Consider the following 18166-nt stretch of genomic DNA (forward strand, 5'->3'; position numbering starts at 1 on the left):
AGCAAAAAATAAATTCAGTGTTGCATTGCAATCAGTCCATGTCAGTCAATTTTTTTTTTCATTTACTGTGAATTGATGCATTGTAAAATTCAGAAATTATCATACAGGAATTGCATGATACATATACATATACAGTCAACTCCAGAATTATTGTCACCCTTCATGAAAATGAGCAAAATTTATTGTATAAAATAAATACAATTCAATTTTTTTTATTGATCTCAGAATCCAGAAACTGTATTGCTTTCATTTCCTGTTTCACTGGGGTCAAAATATGAGGTTGCACACATGTAAAATCCATTTGTCATCCATCACTTTGTGGAAAATCAAAGAGCTTTCAACTCAGAGGAGACAGATGGTAAAATACCACTAAGCACAGTCACCCACAGCAACTAGCCTAAACCTAGGTGGTTTCAGCTGAATTTGACAGATGCCAAATGTCCCATGATTGGCTTGTACACCAGGAAGTAGTCACACACATGGACAGGATCCTTGCTGCAGCCAGTGGACATTCACTTACCAGGAGATCAGTGATTTTACCTATAGCAGGTAAGTCAATGCATTAATTAAATGTTTTGTTTCGATCGTGATTTCCATTCATTGGTTTGAGATGGAAGGTAAAACAGACAGGCAACTCTCAGTTCACTAAATGTCAAACGAAGGCTTAAGCAGGTAGTTTCATCAAGAATAGTCTTGAGAACTTCACAGAGAGGGATGCCATGGTCACATTGAAAAAACCGAGCATTACTATGAAAATCCTGACTAGAGTTAGCCTAACAAATCAATGTTGAATTAATCGGTTCCACAAAGCCTACGGGGCTCTGGTCCCTCTTCCTACCTGCTCCATCAGGTTCTGCTGGAGAAGAACAGGAGCTCCCAGCACTCTGCTCTGCTCAGACTGGAGGCTTCGGTCCAAGTCTGGGCTCCTCAGACAGACAGGACAGATCTCAGATTCAATACAAGAATCAATGCACTCAATAGAGCCAGGAAGTAGCCTAATAATCTCCCTAGTTAACTGTTAATAACGAGGGTCAATGACAGATGTTGGGCCAAGAAAAATTACCCAAAATTGACATCCATAGTAGGAATCATAGGTGGGAATGCATGCTAAACATAGCTACAGTGAGCAAACAATTTCCCTACAATTACCTGTTACCTGTTAGCTGAGTGTAGCTGAAGTGCCGGGAGCTGTTGGCAGCTGTCGGGATTCTGTGGGGAAGTGACCTGCTCCCAGTGCCGGCGCGTGCCAATCAGGCGCCCTGGGCAAAACTATAAATGCCTCCCATCCACACATTCTCACATTTTATCAACTATTTGATGTAGGGTTGCCAACTCAATGTTATTTTATGCAAAACTAGAAAAATAGGATAATCTACTATGAAATTTTCCAGGTGCTGATAATATATTTATATATAGTAATATAATATATAGTAATATTTTGACTTTTTTCTCAAAATTACCACTTTATTCTCGTAATATTATGACTTTTTTAACGTCATTTGGCCCATGGGGCAAGACCAGCCTCAGAGCCAGGAAAAATAATCGATTGCAAAGGATTACCCAATCAGCAAATAGATCCCGCCCCATTCACTTTGATTGACAGACGGCTGAGACATTATGAAAAGTGACATTATGAAATAAAAAGTGTTATTATGAAATAAAAAGAGGAGCAATGAAAAAAGAAAAAGGGAAATAAAAGATCCACTTTGAAAAATGTAATTCAGAATATCATCATGTAATTGAAAATAAAAGCCATTTGAAAAATAAAAAATGTTTTTATGAAATAAAAATACAATTAAATATAGTCATGTTATTATTAAAACAATAATTATGAAATAATATTATTTAATAATTTTTAAATTAAAGGAAAACAATCAATCAATTATTAATTGATTTATGTATTTATTTATGTAATTATTTCATTGACACATTTATTTATTTAATTGTGACTATTTTGGTTCTCCACATGTACCATGGTGTTGGGACATAAAAACAATACTAAAGAATTAGTAATAACTACATTTATGTAGGAAATCCAAAGGTCATTAAGGCCAAAAATTCAGGAACCATATACTATTATAAGTTCTCAAAATGAGTTTTCTGTTGTGTTTTAAAGAGGAAGCTACAAAGTTGGTAAACATATTTCTTCAGGTCATATCTCTCCAACTCTTCTGATTTGAGTAAAGTTTTAAGGACACTCAACTAATGACATTAAGTTGACTCTTATTTCCCCTCTAACAGCACAGTTTGCTCAACTATATTTATGAAATTTTTAATTGAGTAAATATCATTTACAATTTCACAAGACTAAGCTCCTTGTTATTGTCTGACCATAGAAGAGAGGGGACTATAATTTTAGTTTGCGTTAGACTAGGCGGGTTTGGCTCGTACACAACAGGCCAATGGCAGGCCAAGGTCGTCATGACTGAGGTTATGAGTGACGCGCCCCTTCAATAAGTCACAATGCTGGTGAATAAATCACAAAACCAAGGAGGAGGGGATGGGATGGGAGGAGGGGACTGAGATGGGGTGGGATGAGGAAGACAGCTGATAGCAGGAAGAAGGTGTGTAACAGTTTAAATCCTGTGGGGAAATAGATGAGGTGAGAGTAGGCGAGAAAATAAATAAGTGAGAAAGAGAAAATGGTTGAGCCACAGTGATTGGTTGTAGGCTTAGAATAGACCAAAAGGCAGCTTGTCCTATCGAGTATGTGGCACTGAAACTACATTTAAACTCCACTTCACAAGATTAAGCTTCTGATTCGAGGTGAAAGGGTACTGACATTAAATGATGGGCTCAGTTATGCTCGGCTGCTTTGGCTTGTACGAAGCAGGGTGATGTCAGCCCAAGGTCATTAAGTGCCACACCAGCAGGCTGCGGTCAAGAAATGATTGTCCCGGGTGAAAGGCTAGGGATATAAACAGCCTGACAGCCTGACTGACCCTGACCTCGGACCTGGGGAATGAAGCTTTAGGAGCAGAAATCAATGGGTATAAATGAATTTCGATGACCTGGTCTTGGAGTAGAGAGGCCCGCTGGAATGCTTCTGGACTCTAATGAGACAGACGTGGCGTTACATCGGCCTCAACGCGGGTACAGCAGCTCGACTTGTGGTGCCAACAATGCCAAAGTTCCCCCTACAGGGAAAAGCGAGCCTTAAGGTAATGAGTCAGATCACTGTTTATTGAGTGTGGCAATTGGTTTGAATTTATGCAGCGTAAGCACTGGATGATTGCCTTCCTGAGTGGCTTCGGGAAGGCATTATGCTGCGGGAATCCAGCATGCATGAGTGTGGTTTTCAAGCGACATGCAACCCTGTGTTTGTGAGAAAGACAGTCCCTCGACTGGAGGCTGGAGGCTGGGAGACTCAAAATGGTTAAGCAAGGATGTAATGTCAAATATGGATGTGGCTTGAGCTGCTCCACATTGGTCTGAACAGATGGGACAGTAAAGTCAGAGCAGTGCTCCAATGTAGGCCAGGACAAACATTGCCTCTTGGCTGGCGCTAACATGAGGATCAAATATGTTTGTGCATGAGCGACTGATGCACATGGTGAGCCGCGAATACGTTTATTCATGAACTGTAAACCACAGAGGAAGGTGTTGTGGTGTGGCTGTATCTGCGGCTGGCCCTTTATGTGGTGGTATTGAAGGATGAGAGGGTGTTAAAGGTGGCTCACAGGATGGAATATCAGGTCTGAATGGGCTGTAACTTGAGCCAGGAAGCAGGTGTTTCCTCTTCAAGCTCTTGGTCTGATGCCAAAATATTGAGATATGAAAGGTACACCTTCAAACGCCATGAGAGAATGGATGGGTCTGGAGGACAAAGAGGGCAGTTGAGGCAGAGCGACTAGTTGAAGGCTGAGGATGTGTGTGAGCCAGTAAGTGACTTGTCCTATTGGGTGGGCAGTGCTAAATACTCATTTGAATCCTCAAAGCTCTCCTCTCAGAATAATGGGTAAACTCACCTTGGTAAAGACAACTTTCAGGTTTTCTTTGCACCCTTTTCTAACACCCATCCATTTGAACACTTTGTGCCAAAGATCTGAAAACCCTCGTGAAGGTGAAGTTTCTGTACAGAAGTAAATTGGTGTTGGCTGAGGCAGAGGGAGAACATAGTTCCTCAATGAAACTGACAGTAAGAGTCAACATGACCTTTAAATTCTGATGTGGCTCATTAGCTTTTGGCATGGTTTGTGTGAAAATCCGTACTGAGTCTACATTGAGTTACTGCCATTTGAAAGTAATGTCGTTTGAGCCAGATAATGTTTTGTTGTCATGTTATTAAAAGCTTCTATCAGAGAACAAGTGAAGACTAGCTTAGTGTTAAATGCTTGTCAGCTGAGAGCATCTTGGCAAATAATTTAACCAGTATAAATGTTTCCTATGACAGTCATGGATACAGACAACACCTCTGATCTTTTAGCAACACCCTTATTGACACATGACAAAGGGTCTGGAGCAGAAGGAAGTCAAAAGTCATTTATTTACAGTCTTGGATAACCTCAAGACTACTGAGTGATTAGATCACTGGGATTGGCATAGATATATTGCAAATTGAAATGTAATGATTATTGTAAATGGGTTTAATAAAAAGTGAGTCAATCTTTATTATGAATACATATTAAATTCAATAACTGATTAAATAACTGTGCAAATCTGATGAGGTTGAAGATTGTGATTGTTTTGAATAACATAGCATTAGGCCTACATCAGGTAATTTATTCTCATAATGATTTACTTGGGGTTTAACTCTGTTAGGTTTTGAGTTGTTGTGCTGGAGTTAACCTATTTACAAGATTAGCAGGTTATAACAGTTTTAAGTATTACTGAAGTTTAGGCATGGCAATTTAAATTAGCTACTGTGCAGGTTAAATAAATGTTCAATAAAGCTGGGTAGTTTTATGTGCTGAGCGATAGTTTTGTTTTGAATGATTATTAGGGACTGTATCCGTTGGTATGTCTTCTTAAAACAGGGTTTGTCATGCAATGTGTTGAGTCTAGCATCATTATGCCTCTGCTTGCCTCTGCTGCAGGCAAGCATAAAAACAATAATGGGCCTATGTAAAACCAAAACTTTCTTCAGGGGTTTTCTAAATGTGTGTCTACTTCTGCTATTATCATGTGGACAACTTCTGTTTCATTCCCAGATATTTACAATTAGTGCTCTATTTCATATGAAATGATATGATGCATTATGAAATGTAAAAAGTATTATGAAATGTCATAATTGGCTGTGTTTTTTTATTTAAAAAAAAAATAATAGCACAGCAATACAGCATCACAAATGTCCTAGCAAATGTCACTGGCACAAATATGCATCTATGGGTTCTGTCATTAATTCATTGATAACATTGGAAAGCTATCATACCAAAATATGACTCACATGGACTGTAAAAAAGATAGCGATTAAAGCAAGTGAACCCTGTCAGTGAAATTTGATTCTGGCTACGTGTTTAGATTGGACACAAGTCCATTGACTCCCAAATGTAGTACATTCAGTGATAAAATCAACAGTTATTTTTTAACCCACGTGGTTCGATAACTTGTTTGGAATTACTTTAGGCCCATATCATATTACTGAGAGAGCGTTCATGTTGATTCATGTGATGTTTCATGCACAAGCATGTTTCTGAAAAAGGTGAAAGGACAGTCACACATTAGGCCGTTAACTCTTCAAATTAAACAACTAGACTAACTTGAACCGTCATCCAGGTTCAACTTTTCAGTAGTTTATTTGTAAGTTTGTTAGTTTGTTTATCAGGCTTCCCGGTCCTGACCTCCCTGGGGCCCTAAGCAAAATTCTGCTAAGGGGCCCTCCTACCTGACCCGTGAGCCATGTAAACCATTTGCCATTGCCACACAGTCACACCTGACACCCCAGTGCTCCCACTACAATCCTCCCTCCTTTAAAACAGTTTGCTCCATCTGTCAGTCTAAGAATAACTGATGATGGATTGATGGTTATTATTTACTAAGAAATGTGCATCCATATTGCCCAGTATGCCCAGCTAATTAACATTTTAAATTCAATATTTAATCAATAGTCAATGTCAATCCATTGCTTTCCATCTTGCATTAGTCCAGAGTTGTAACTAAACCTTGACTGAGAGACTAGATAATCTTTGTCTGTTTTAAAATTATGTGCGCCTATGAGGAGTGCCATCACGCCCATATATTGTCTGGACTGGTCCCCACAGAGGTTGCTGCTGGAAAGCGCGAGTTTCATTTTGTGCACGCGCATATGAACGCATGTTCACGCGCGACGCGGTTATCTTTTCCGAGCTGCAGTCTATAAACACCGTTGCCCGTTGGCGTTTATCAAACGTAATAAATAGTTGTATTTCACTCTCACTTTTGTCAGGCACAAAGTCACAGAACAGCCCTGGAAGTGTCTGGCAAGCAAGCAAGACACAGACAGACCAAGAGATGCACTGCCCAGCTAGGTTAGCAAGACAGACAGAGAGAGATGCACTGCCCAGCTAGGTTAGCAAGACAGACAGAGAGAGATGCACTGCCCAGCTAGGTTAGCAAGACAGACAGAGAGAGATGCACTGCCCAGCTAGGTTAGCAAGACAGACAGAGAGAGATGCACTGCAAGCTAGCACATCAATTTAACGTTACTGTTATTTGCTGACAGCAAACTTGGAGAGGAGAGAACACAAGTTTACCTGATTGCTGTTCCCGCAATTCACTCTCATGGTGTTTTTTTCCCCCTCTTTTCATGACCAGAAGGATAGTTCCGCTTCATCCTCTCATCGAAGTTGTAAACATTGACACACGCTTTGACACGAGGGGGAAGCGGGGCCCTTGCGTAATTTGCGGGGCCCTACGCAACTTGCGTAGTGAGCGTATAGGGCCGCCTGGCTCTGAGGCTTGCCCAAATGCACAGTAGCTTGTGTCACTGCTGCAGTGGTAAATGTGTGATGTAGTATACCAATGTTCCTGGTGGGTCCTTTGTCTAGTGCTGCGCTGTGTAATTAGATACAGTACAAACAAATACTGTGGCAGATAAGATATAAGGCCAATACCCTGATGCATGCTGTAACCCAGGCAACACACCGCAGCATTTATCATACTTGGCAAGGTGCTGCAAACCCTAACTCTCCTGGTTCATACACAAACCTTTGGTAGGTTACAGTGCATATCTAGTTTTCTTCCCTTCTCAGTTCATACAAGCTCTTCAAATGCTATGTGGTAAAAACTTCCAAAACTACCCAAACAGGACAATAGAGTACAAGCAGTATGACACACAAGGCCAGTTGCAGATTATATCAGGGGTGCAACTAACTGGCAACATTATCACTCTCTGTTAATGCCTTAATTAAAACTTCACTACAGTCTGTTGATAGAGAAGGCAGTCAAATATTTATGAGTTGTCATAACTAACACCATGACAGACTAACAGAAATACAAAGTAGGTGTTTAGATTTGGTTCACTGACAATTTAAACATATGTGGTTTGGATGGGAATCTACAAGCTGTGGAGAAAGTGTGTATCCCACTAGCATATTTTGTTTATTTTCCGAGAGGTTTAATAGAGGTGCAGGAAAGTGGCTATCAATAAAATTGTGTTTTTACCGTCTCAGGCAATGCAAATTGATGTGACAAGATTGCATTCTCCTTGATCTTGGGAGCTCATAATTCAAAATTCATAAGACCAGAAAAAACATGCTGGAGAAAATTAGGCGAATGTTGACTTTTGCAGATTAACAACCTAAGAGTTAGGTGGACTTTCCATTGAATTTCTATAAACCAGATTGCAGCATACAATCCTCAACCATTTCTATATCTGGAAAAATTAACTCTTTTGTGGAATTCACCATACTTTACTGCAGATGATTGTTGCATAATGTTGGTTTGAGCTTGATGTGTCAATAGTGCAACAAACTACACACTCAGTAGATAGATGGCATGCAGTTTGAGACTCCAGATGGACCAACTGTTTTACCTGCAGTTGGGACAGTTCTAGGTCACAGTTAAAATGAATGAGAGCAACATCAAAAGTGAGCTAATGGTTTATTAACTAGGTATTTTACAACTTCCCAGCAATAATATACACTCCATCAAGCCTGGCTAAATGCTTAATGAGGTCTTTCTGCAGTACTTTAAATTGCCTTTGAGTCCTGAATGTGAATTATCATTACATTACCAAGATAGTAAACTTAGTGAAGACAAATTAGGTTACTAGGAAACTCTCTGGCCAGAAAAGAGAGGAGGGGTGGAACAAGTGTATCTTGCTCCTGTCTTTTTCAGTTTAGTTTAATGATGAAATGGCTCCCTCTATTGGTGAGCAATCAACACTTACAATCTGTGCTCTAATAATGTTACAAGTATGAAGATTTCCCCTTTGGCATGTCTGTATTCTGTGATTTATTACAGATCCACCACCAGATTTGTGTATCTTATTTGCCATATTTCTTTAAACCCCCAAATTGATGGGTCATTTGAATCACTGCAACTTATAACAACATAGCACTCCGACATAAGATCAGATCCATGGTTTTTATTGGAATGCTTTACCTTATCAGCATGTGACAATTAGCCAAAACAGTGCAAATACTGTATTGCACCAAATACAGACTCCCACAATCCGAACCCCCTTCCAAGTTCATCTACTCAGGCGTCACATATGTTATATACAACTGGGGTCACTTCTAGACACTCACACATCCAACTTACATAATCGAGTAACAGACATACACAACGTCCCCCAGGAACACTTAAGGCACACACACATACACTGTAACAGAGATATTTAACAGAGCACGCCACGGTGCAGAGCTTAAGACAGCAGCAATGTTGGATAATCTGATGCTCGACAAGAGGATCTCAGCAACAATTTCAACAGAACTGCGCCATGAAGAAACAGCTACAGTATAAGCTCACAGACAAATGATATTCTTTACATGACCTGTGGTAGCTTTTGAGCGTTTAGCGTGATGTAGACGATATATAGCTGTGTGAGTAGCTTAACCGTGATGCTGCTTTTACTTCTAAAAATATTCAATAACCATACCATGTACTAAAAGGCAAGTGCCAGGGTGGTAGGGCTGGGTGAGAGTCGACTACACATACAACAGGGACAGAGATAGAGAGTGGGTAAACAACAGAACGAGGAGGTGCTTAGGTATGGAACAAACAGAAAATATATCCATGTATTGAGGAGGGAGAGGGAGAGAGAGCCTATGCTAGACAAAGTTAATTGATAATGAATCATTATATTAGGATATATTAGTGTTCTATGAGGTGCAGGGTAAGCCAAATTTGTTACACCAACTTCAATAGGAAACCTTCACATCGTCTCATGCCATTAGTGAATGACTAACTTATGATTTGTGATGTATGATGAAAGGGGAACGACTGGAGCTAATGTGACAATGATCTGTTTGTCTTAACTGTTTTTTTCTCCAGCTGCTGAAAATAAAAACAAGTGCACTGTTGCACTGCAACTGAAAAACGGTGCACACACAATGGAGGGGCTGGGAATCATTTGGAAATTGTCAGTAACGGCGCCTTCTTCTCTCCATCACAACACAGTTGGAGAAGGGAAGTGGCACGACATCGGAAAATGACGGTAATAACTGCTTTGTCTATTTAAAAATCTCTGCTAACCGATATCCAGGTCATGACAGAGAAGTAGAGAGAAGCACAATTTAGAGAGCGGCAGCACCCTTTGTCAGCTCAGGTAAATCTGGCCCAACAGCTCTTAGCATTTACTTAAGAGATAATTTTACTCAAGATGGCAGCCGCACGTTGAAACACTAAGAATGACTTGTATTTCTCTATAAAACTGTAATTTTGTGTATATCAATAATGGCATCATAGCTAATTTGTTAATTAGTTTAACAATGCAAAGCATTTGAAATGTGTAGTCTATTTCAAATGTTCTTTGACTAATTTTTGCATTTAGGTACAGTATATTAAAAAATAAATAAATACCATATGCTATTTTCCCATTTACATGTCTTGGTAGATTTGGACCAATATGGTGAAATCGCATCCCACATCCCAATGTAAAAACACTTCCTGGATCTGATAGAAGCTATATAAGGGGGTTGTAGTTTGGAAGAGCTAGATTATCACACAGCTAGTTCTTTCTATGTGAAATAACTGTTGAATATGTATGAATACATGATTTTCACTGATATTTGGTCTTGTTTAAGCCAGAAACTTTCGCCCATGTTCTACACCAATATTGAGGCACGGCCAGTGGTCGTTAATATTTATATGCACGCAGAGAACAGCGACATCAAAACGTCAAGGAGAGCTAGCAGACCTTGCAGATTTGGGATCTCTGTACTCTATGGACAGGTAACTCTCTAGCTGAGTTTAGTTAGCTTGATAGATTATTGACCTTACATTTAGGAAAACTCTTCTAGCGGTTAAAGGGCTGCTGATTTCCAATAGGGAATCTGTCTTGATCTCAAACTCAATGAAATTGAAGATATTTGGTGCTACTTACTGAGCTTAGTATATGTACTACTATACATAAACAAATAGACTGACGGGCAAAACTCATGATCATGGTTAATCTGTAAATGATTTGTATATGCTGTTCACTATTGGGTATGGCTGTGTTTTAAGTGTGTCCAATTGTGAACATTGTTTTACATACTGCTCACTGCCATGCACCATGTGCATTACAGTATATTCCCTGTAGACTGTATGAGCGTACTGAATGGACTCATAACAGTTTTGTGAATATTGGATAATGTTCTGTCTACTGTTGAGTATGTTCTGCACTTCACTTTCTGCAATCCCATGTGTGTTAATAGCTGTACAGATGTACAGATAACTGTAATGTTGTTAACTAGCTCTGTTGTGTATGAGGTCTACAATGTTTTATGCACTTGTCTTTGCAAAATTAATTTCCTTAGGGACAACAAATGGTATTGCGTTGTACTGTTTTGCATCATATCATACTAGAGCTGTGTGAAAAAGGAGCTTCCTACTATCTTTTTTTGGCATAGGTGACAGAAGGAAATACTCACTCCTAACTACATTTAGCCAGATGGGGAAGTGTGATTCTCTCTCTTGCTATCCAAAGGCCTACATAAATACACTATATATGTGTGTGTGTGTGTGTGTGTGTGTGTGTGTGTGAGCCACTGCAGCCTCCCAGGATCTCAGCATATTTGTGTCTGTGCTTCAGAAATGTCTGACCTTGATAAATCCTTTTGCAACAGTGCTTACTACTGCAATCACAGTGTCTAAGTCTGTAGTGAGGTCTCTCTCCCTCTTTGGCACCTCTCCACACCCAACCCTGAACTCATGAATGATCCCACGCTCCCTCTGGTGGGCCCACCCATACCAGGGAGCCTTTCTCTCCCTCTCTCCCTCCCTCTCTCTGTCTCTCCTCCTATGAGTGAGCCCTTTCTCCGAGAGATACCAGGGGCATGTCTCCCCCCTCTCCCACAGGAGTAGGTGAGGCATGCCTCTGGCTGAATGTGCTGCTCGGCCACGGGCCCTCAGACCAGTGACGCCCGCCTCTCCTCCGGTGTCTCATCCAGAATCTGCAGCAGCAGGTCGCTGAGGGGCTTGGCCATGGCGCGGTAGCCCGACGACGTCAGGTGGAGGAAGTCAAACATGTCCTGTGGGCTGATGGCTCCATCGGAGTGGACGAACTCGCCGCCCACGTCCAGGAACTGCGCCTGGCCCAGTCGCGGCAGCCAGGAGCGCAGAAACCCGTTCACAGCTGCGTTCTTCTCCCTCAGCGGGTTTGGCCGCTCACCTCGGGGCAACAAACCCTGAAACGGACAGTAAAGGTTTGAGTCATTTATCAATTTTGAGTACACCCATGTTTACATGAAAGGGATAGCTTGAAATTTAGCATTTTAGTTGGTTGTTTTTCATCAAAACATCCTTGTCACATTGAGGGAAAAAATGCCTAGATATGTCCATCATCATTTCTCATGAGGAATGATAAAGCAGCCTGTACCTCATGATCATCATCATTAGGTGTTAGGTTTGATGAAATACTTACTCTGGGAAGATTGTTTGGCCATTTCTATTTGTTGTCTCGTGTATGGAAGGTAGTTCAGGAGTTTATTAATATGAATACAAACAATGCTACAAAACGATTTTTATTTAACTTAAGTGCAAGTGCAAAAACTACTGTATATCCTCTCAATGTGACAAATGCTTGAAGAAAAAAAAATACCAAAAAAACATAGACTAAAATTCTAAATGTTAAGATATCCCCTTAAAACAAAGTACTAGGTAGTAGTACTAAGTAGTAGGTGTAACACAAGACATATAACTAGACTTACCAGTACAACTACCTTTGCCTTGGGAAGGCAGGAGGTAAGCAGCTGTGCAATAGCAAGAACTCCCCCTGCAACTTGCTCTGCTGTGTGTTCGTGATTGTTGGTTCCGACCCAAACCACCACCACCTGGACAGGATCACAGACAGAGACGCTTTATTTACTCTCACTGAGCATGCTCACACTCTCGCGAATCTCCAGGCCCATGGACATCAAATCATCGATTGTGATCGTCTTGAAAGAAATCCAGGCTGATCCCAGAGCCTTATCAGATACAATACACAGTAACTGAGAAACACGTTGCTGGTTGTTTTGAGTGAATGTTCTCGTGGCCTGATCCCTCGTACTGGGAGAGCAATGATCAGGTTCCACTGCTACCGAAAGGACTTGTATTTTGTAGCATCAGCAGCACAACCAACACTAAACTAATAGCCGAACAGCCAAATAGATGATTCCTCATTTGAAGAAGGACTGTGGCAGTTTCAATGATAAATTGAGCTACGGTTGTGTGAAAATGTATAGCCAAGGTTCAACTTTAACTTTGTTTTCATTAATTGTAAACAAGTAAAATATTGGCACAATACAAAAGATATCTAAACATACTGTTCACTATAGAAATGTACTGCACCGTGACACAGCTCCTTTGTCCTTGGTTTCAGTGTCAGATGACCGACTGACTGGCGCAGAAAAACATGTTTATGCTGGATTCAATCCCACGTCTCCCTTTTTTGCACATTATGTAATTTAAAAACATGAATCTAAGAATCTGTGAATTTATTGCCTATGACAAATGTATTGTAGACTAGCCCAGCCCTAACAAGACTGGGCCAACGGTGACTATTTGGTCTAAGGCAGTTCAAGGCTTTTTTTCAATCTTAGGATCTCATACTAATCAGTTCCTTCATATCAGCTGAGTAACTTCAGATGTAATCATAACTTCTAAGTGTGAAAATGAAAACCTGCAGGAAGTTCTAACTCCCCAAGGTTAATTTTCCCTTTCCGGCCCTAAGCGGTCTTTCTCTCAAGGTCTGCGCAGGCTTGCCTCACCTTGGGCCGGATGTTATCCAGCTCTCCGTTCTGCAGCCTCCACAGCACATTACAGGTCGTGTCCCCCCCGATGCCGAAGTTGAGAGCATGAAGAGGAGAGAACAACTCCCTCCAGATCTGTGGAGAGCAAAACATAAATCTGTGGGCTGCCTTAAGTGCTTAAAAAAACACCAAATTACTTTTGGTTTTGCTTACTGTGTGTTCTTTGGCACTATCTGTGAAAGCTCGGGAAGTCAAAGCAAGCTTCTTCAAGGGTAAAATTAACAAGGGATGCTGTGAGCAATTGTAAGCAATCAATCTACAGCACTGCATGTCCTCTATCGTAAACAGAGTCTCTCACAGCATGGCATGCATCTGCCAACTATCATCTCCTTTTATGATTATGAAAAGCATTCAAGATTGGTCCTGTATATTGGTCAAATATGCGATTTCTACCACACAAATGTGAATGCCTCAGAAAAACAAGTCAACATGTCAAGAGTCAACATGTCGGCCCCCACGGATAATGCAAGCACCCCTTGGGCCAATCAGTAACAAGATGCATCATCCCTCCAAATTTTTGTTGTTGACTTTTTAAATTGGACAGTTTTACTGTAAAGAGAGACAGGAAGGATGGCAGAGAGATGGGGATGACATGCGACAAAAGTCCTGGGCCCAATTCGAACCCAGGACGTTGCGGTTACATGGTACGCGCCTTAGCCGACTAAGCTCCAGGGCGCCCCAAAGTTTTCAATTTTGACCTTTATTTATAGGTTCCTCATCAGGCAAATCATTGTCATTTTTTAAATGGCAGAACACGGTGGCAAACTGCATCATCCCTCCATCCCTCAGATCAGTGGTGTCTGAGATATCACCTTAGTATCCTGCAAATGGTCCCATCTGTCTGGAACAATGATGTTTAATGTGGATGACTTCAGACATAAGCAAGCATAAGCTAAGGTCTCTTCTTTCTGCAGCATCTTGGGAGAATTCTCAGATTTTGATAGTGATACCATATCGCTTAAGTCTTGCTCTGTGAAAATTACACATGCACTGAAACTAAAATACACACACAGCAAGTCAAATGACCAAGTGTAGAAATGCAAATTTCTCCTCTCACCTCATACTGCTGCATTAGCTGCACCATAGAGTCTCCCACGAAAAGCACGTCCGGTTCAGCATCCTTACACTCCTGCACAAATCTTGTGTGCTGCGAAAACACGTGCCATCACAAAATCAATATACTTCAATGATTTAGTTCCACTGGGTCCAAAAGTTAGGCATTTGAGCCCGAGTTAACCCCTTTCTGGTTTGAGTTTCTTAAATCTTTGCACTGGGACAATGCTTGTTAGCCTTTCAAGCCAGACGAGGTCCCGCAAGCTCATCACAGCACCAGACACGTCTGGCGTTACATCTGATATAAAGCCTGGAATAAGGCAGGCCTCAAGAAAGCCGTCTCAGTCCTATCAGCTTTGGAGGATTAGCCTCAGAGGCCTTTCTGCTGATGACCTAGAGGTGCCACTGAACAGGTTATACAGGGTGGCGTCTTGAAAGGAATCACAAGTCTTGGGAATGTGCATGATATATAAATTAATCAACAAATATTAGTAATTTTGACATTGATAAAATCTTACTAATTCACAACCCTTGACTGTTATACCACTCACCCACATCAACCCTTGCCTCACCTGTACATCAATAGTCATGAGAATACCAGTGGACCATGGGGGCGCATAATATTTTGCAAATCTAGCGCACATCCCTCAATTTGGACATTTTTCCACTCGCCATCACTGGTGCCACAGGCTTGAAGTACGATCAGAAACATCAATGGTCTGTATTGAATGAAATGTTAGTTGTGCTAGAGCTGCCTTAGAAAATATGCCTTTCATACACTGATTCTCTTTACAAAGATGGAAAGAATAATTTCTTCACAAGTCTACAAGCCACAAAATACGGGGGGATAACTCCCGTCTAAAAATCTTAACAAGGGGGAGTGATTTCCGTGTCAACAGCTTCAACGTGCATACATGTGGTAAAGTGTGCCTGTAACTTATGATGATTGGTTGGATTATTTTGTATGTGTGAAATTGTTGGCAGGGCAGGAAGGAGCTAGATGAGTCTTGCACTGCAATGAATTTCATTCTTGTCTTGTGAACACTGAAATCTTAATAGACAGGCACTGTCATAAAGCATGCCAAATTCAGAATATAAGCACACAGTATACCCACAAACTTGCCTGGGTACGGTTCTACACCGCCGCCCCGAGACCTCTCTAAAATTTAACATCTGAGCTGTTGGTAGGAGGACTGACAGTGTGCGGCGGCTAAAAACAAATTTTATATGTATTTTGATGCTGTAAAGGCTTTGTTTACACAAAATAGTTCTGCATCTTATGATGGAGTAAGAAAACTTGCAAAAACCTTACTTTATATCACAAAAACAAACTCTTTGAGAACATATGTAAATCACTCAGATAGTCAAATTAATTCTGGACTGCATATTTAAAACGGAAAAAAGTTGATCTTCTGTGGTGCATTGACGAAACAGAGGCTTGAGTGAGTGACTGTTCCCCAAACTAATCAAACTCTACATACCTGTGACATCCACCGCCCATCACCTTGTACATCTTCCACTGGCTGTGCCACTGCAGCTGGGTTCATGTCATCACCACTCATCCTACAAGAGATTATCACTGTTTATTCACATTAACACACATTCAAGCACATTCTCATAGAGGAAAGGGATGGTCATGGTGTTATGGGTGGTATGGTGTTACGCTACATGAAAGAAAGCATCCGCACCAGTTATCAAAAACAGGGTCGATGCAGCAGCTTAACGTTTCATGACCAGACTGACTGACCTAACAAGGATGTACTTTCGCTTTCAAGGCATGTGCTTAAACAACACTAAGCAGCTGCCATTAAACCAGCTAGGTTACTGGTTATCTGACGTTAGCTTGTTAGCTAATCACTGCAGACCGTTAGGGCTGCGTCTCCCACACATTCACAGCGACACGCCCGTCGTTGATATTAAAACTCCTGCCGTTAATAATTATTTAGTTCATAGTTTGCAGGAAACTACCTGGCAGGCTGCTGACCGTCACTTCTCGGCTCCCCCGGCTTCAGAGTCACTCCTTTGCCCCGGGCGGTTGCACTTGTGTGCTGTCAGTTTGTCGGTGCGAGGGATGCTCGTTAGCTAACGTTAGCTGACTCTGGCTAGCTAGTGGCTCGCACCGAGAGAGCAGACGAGACAACAAAAGGTGTGTCAAGATAGCAAACTACAAAGAGTCTTAATGGTGAGAGCTCCGATCTGCTAGCGGTAGCCGTAACGCCGTTGGAGGGCACTGCAGTGAAGTACATTGTGTACGTGCTTTCGCAATGAACCATGGGATATTAGTGGGTCATGGCACAGATAAATAAATGGTTTCTAAATGGGAACTTGGTTGAGAATGCTATTTACACTTTGAAAACAGACAAACTCGGACCCCTGGTAGTGTTTTCCTAGATAAATAACTTCTTCTCTACTCTATGGGGTAGTTTTAGCGAGTGTCGTGCTGCAGTTTCGGAGAATATGGACATTTTTTAAGACGATGGCCTGCTTTCACACAGCTAGACCACAGCATCGACGCCATCTTTACAACGGCGCAGTTGTCCTATGGCAGTAAACGGTAACACACCAGTCGTGACCCATCTTCTCAGATTTAAACTATATCTGCGAGCTGTCAGCTAATCGCAAGGCATCATGGTCACGTAAGATCAAATGCTGCATTCAAGTCCTATGAGAAAGACGGGAGATACGAGTTTCCTACTCGATTTCTCCGACTTAGTGAATTCTGACGTCACCTACATAATACTTCCACGGTCACCTACAAGGAAATTATTTTATTTTATTTTTACTTATTATTTATTATAATTATGATTATTATTACCTTAATTGCATGTTCTGTTATGCACTGAAAGAAAAAGAAAAACTACAAGGAAATTCCTGTAGTCATTTGTGGGGAAAGAAATTAGATAGTAGTGAGATGAAGGACAGGATTGGTTAAATGGCATGTCCTTTTGAAAATCTCAAATAACAAACAAAAAAACCTTGGGATCCCCCATGGTTCCTCCTTCTGTGGGATCCAAGGTGCTCCCAGGTCAGCTGGGAGATGTCGTCCCTCCAGCCTGACCTGGGTCTGCCTAGGTACACATGCAAAGGAGGCACCCAAACCACTTCAACTGGCTCCTGCGTCTCGACACTGAGGGCCTCCCAGACTGCTGAGCTCCTCACCCTGTCAGAGTGAGCTCAGCCACCCTGTCTTATGTATGTTATGTATGTATGTATTTATGTGTGTATGTCATGGGGTGCGAACTGCATGTGGGGATGTTATTTAGTTTACCTCTGTGTATTGTACAGACTGTGACAACAAATTTCCTCTTGGAGGACAATAAAGAATGTTTTTGTGGGTGGTAACAGAGCATGAACAGCTTGCATTGCTGCAAGCAACCTCTTCAGTGACACAAAATGAAGTGGAATAAGCTGATAATGATGCTTGTTTCATAATTTTGATTCAGTGGCAGTTTTGCATCATGCAGGCTGCTTCATTTCTGTATTGCCTGGGAAGCTGATTTGGAGTCCCTCTGTCACACAGTAGGCTTAATTTAACAACTCTGTGTTGCAGCTGCCTCTAAAGCTGATTTACAATGTTTTTGCCTCACAGGCAGATTTGTTTTATAGCATGCACAGTATTAGGCTACATTCAGAGTCTGAATCAACTGGCTTCCAAATAATTTCATGCTGCAGCCGCTGATATATGTTTGTCTCATAGGCTGATTTGTGTCTTGTTTGAATGATCTGTGTCTTAAACAGTAGAAGACTGCATTCAGAAT

The 18166-nt window shown here is 41.2% G+C and overlaps 1 protein-coding gene across 1 annotated transcript; it reads right to left on the minus strand.

Annotated features, from left to right (window-relative positions):
* Positions 1–8491: 8491 nt before the first annotated feature.
* pafah1b2 (platelet-activating factor acetylhydrolase 1b, catalytic subunit 2) lies at positions 8492–16512 on the minus strand. Its single transcript, XM_071916621.2, has 6 exons — positions 16377–16512; positions 15890–15971; positions 14413–14502; positions 13314–13430; positions 12273–12395; positions 8492–11750 (listed from the first exon to the last, which is right to left on the minus strand). Exons 2-6 carry the CDS (start codon positions 15968–15970, stop codon positions 11472–11474), a joined length of 690 nt encoding a protein of 229 aa, XP_071772722.2. The 5' UTR covers position 15971; positions 16377–16512; the 3' UTR covers positions 8492–11471.
* Between the last annotated feature and the right edge of the window lie 1654 nt (positions 16513–18166).

This window comes from Centroberyx gerrardi, chromosome 11 (genome assembly GCF_048128805.1).
Source record: "Centroberyx gerrardi isolate f3 chromosome 11, fCenGer3.hap1.cur.20231027, whole genome shotgun sequence".
Classification (NCBI taxonomy): Eukaryota; Metazoa; Chordata; class Actinopteri; order Beryciformes; family Berycidae; genus Centroberyx; species Centroberyx gerrardi.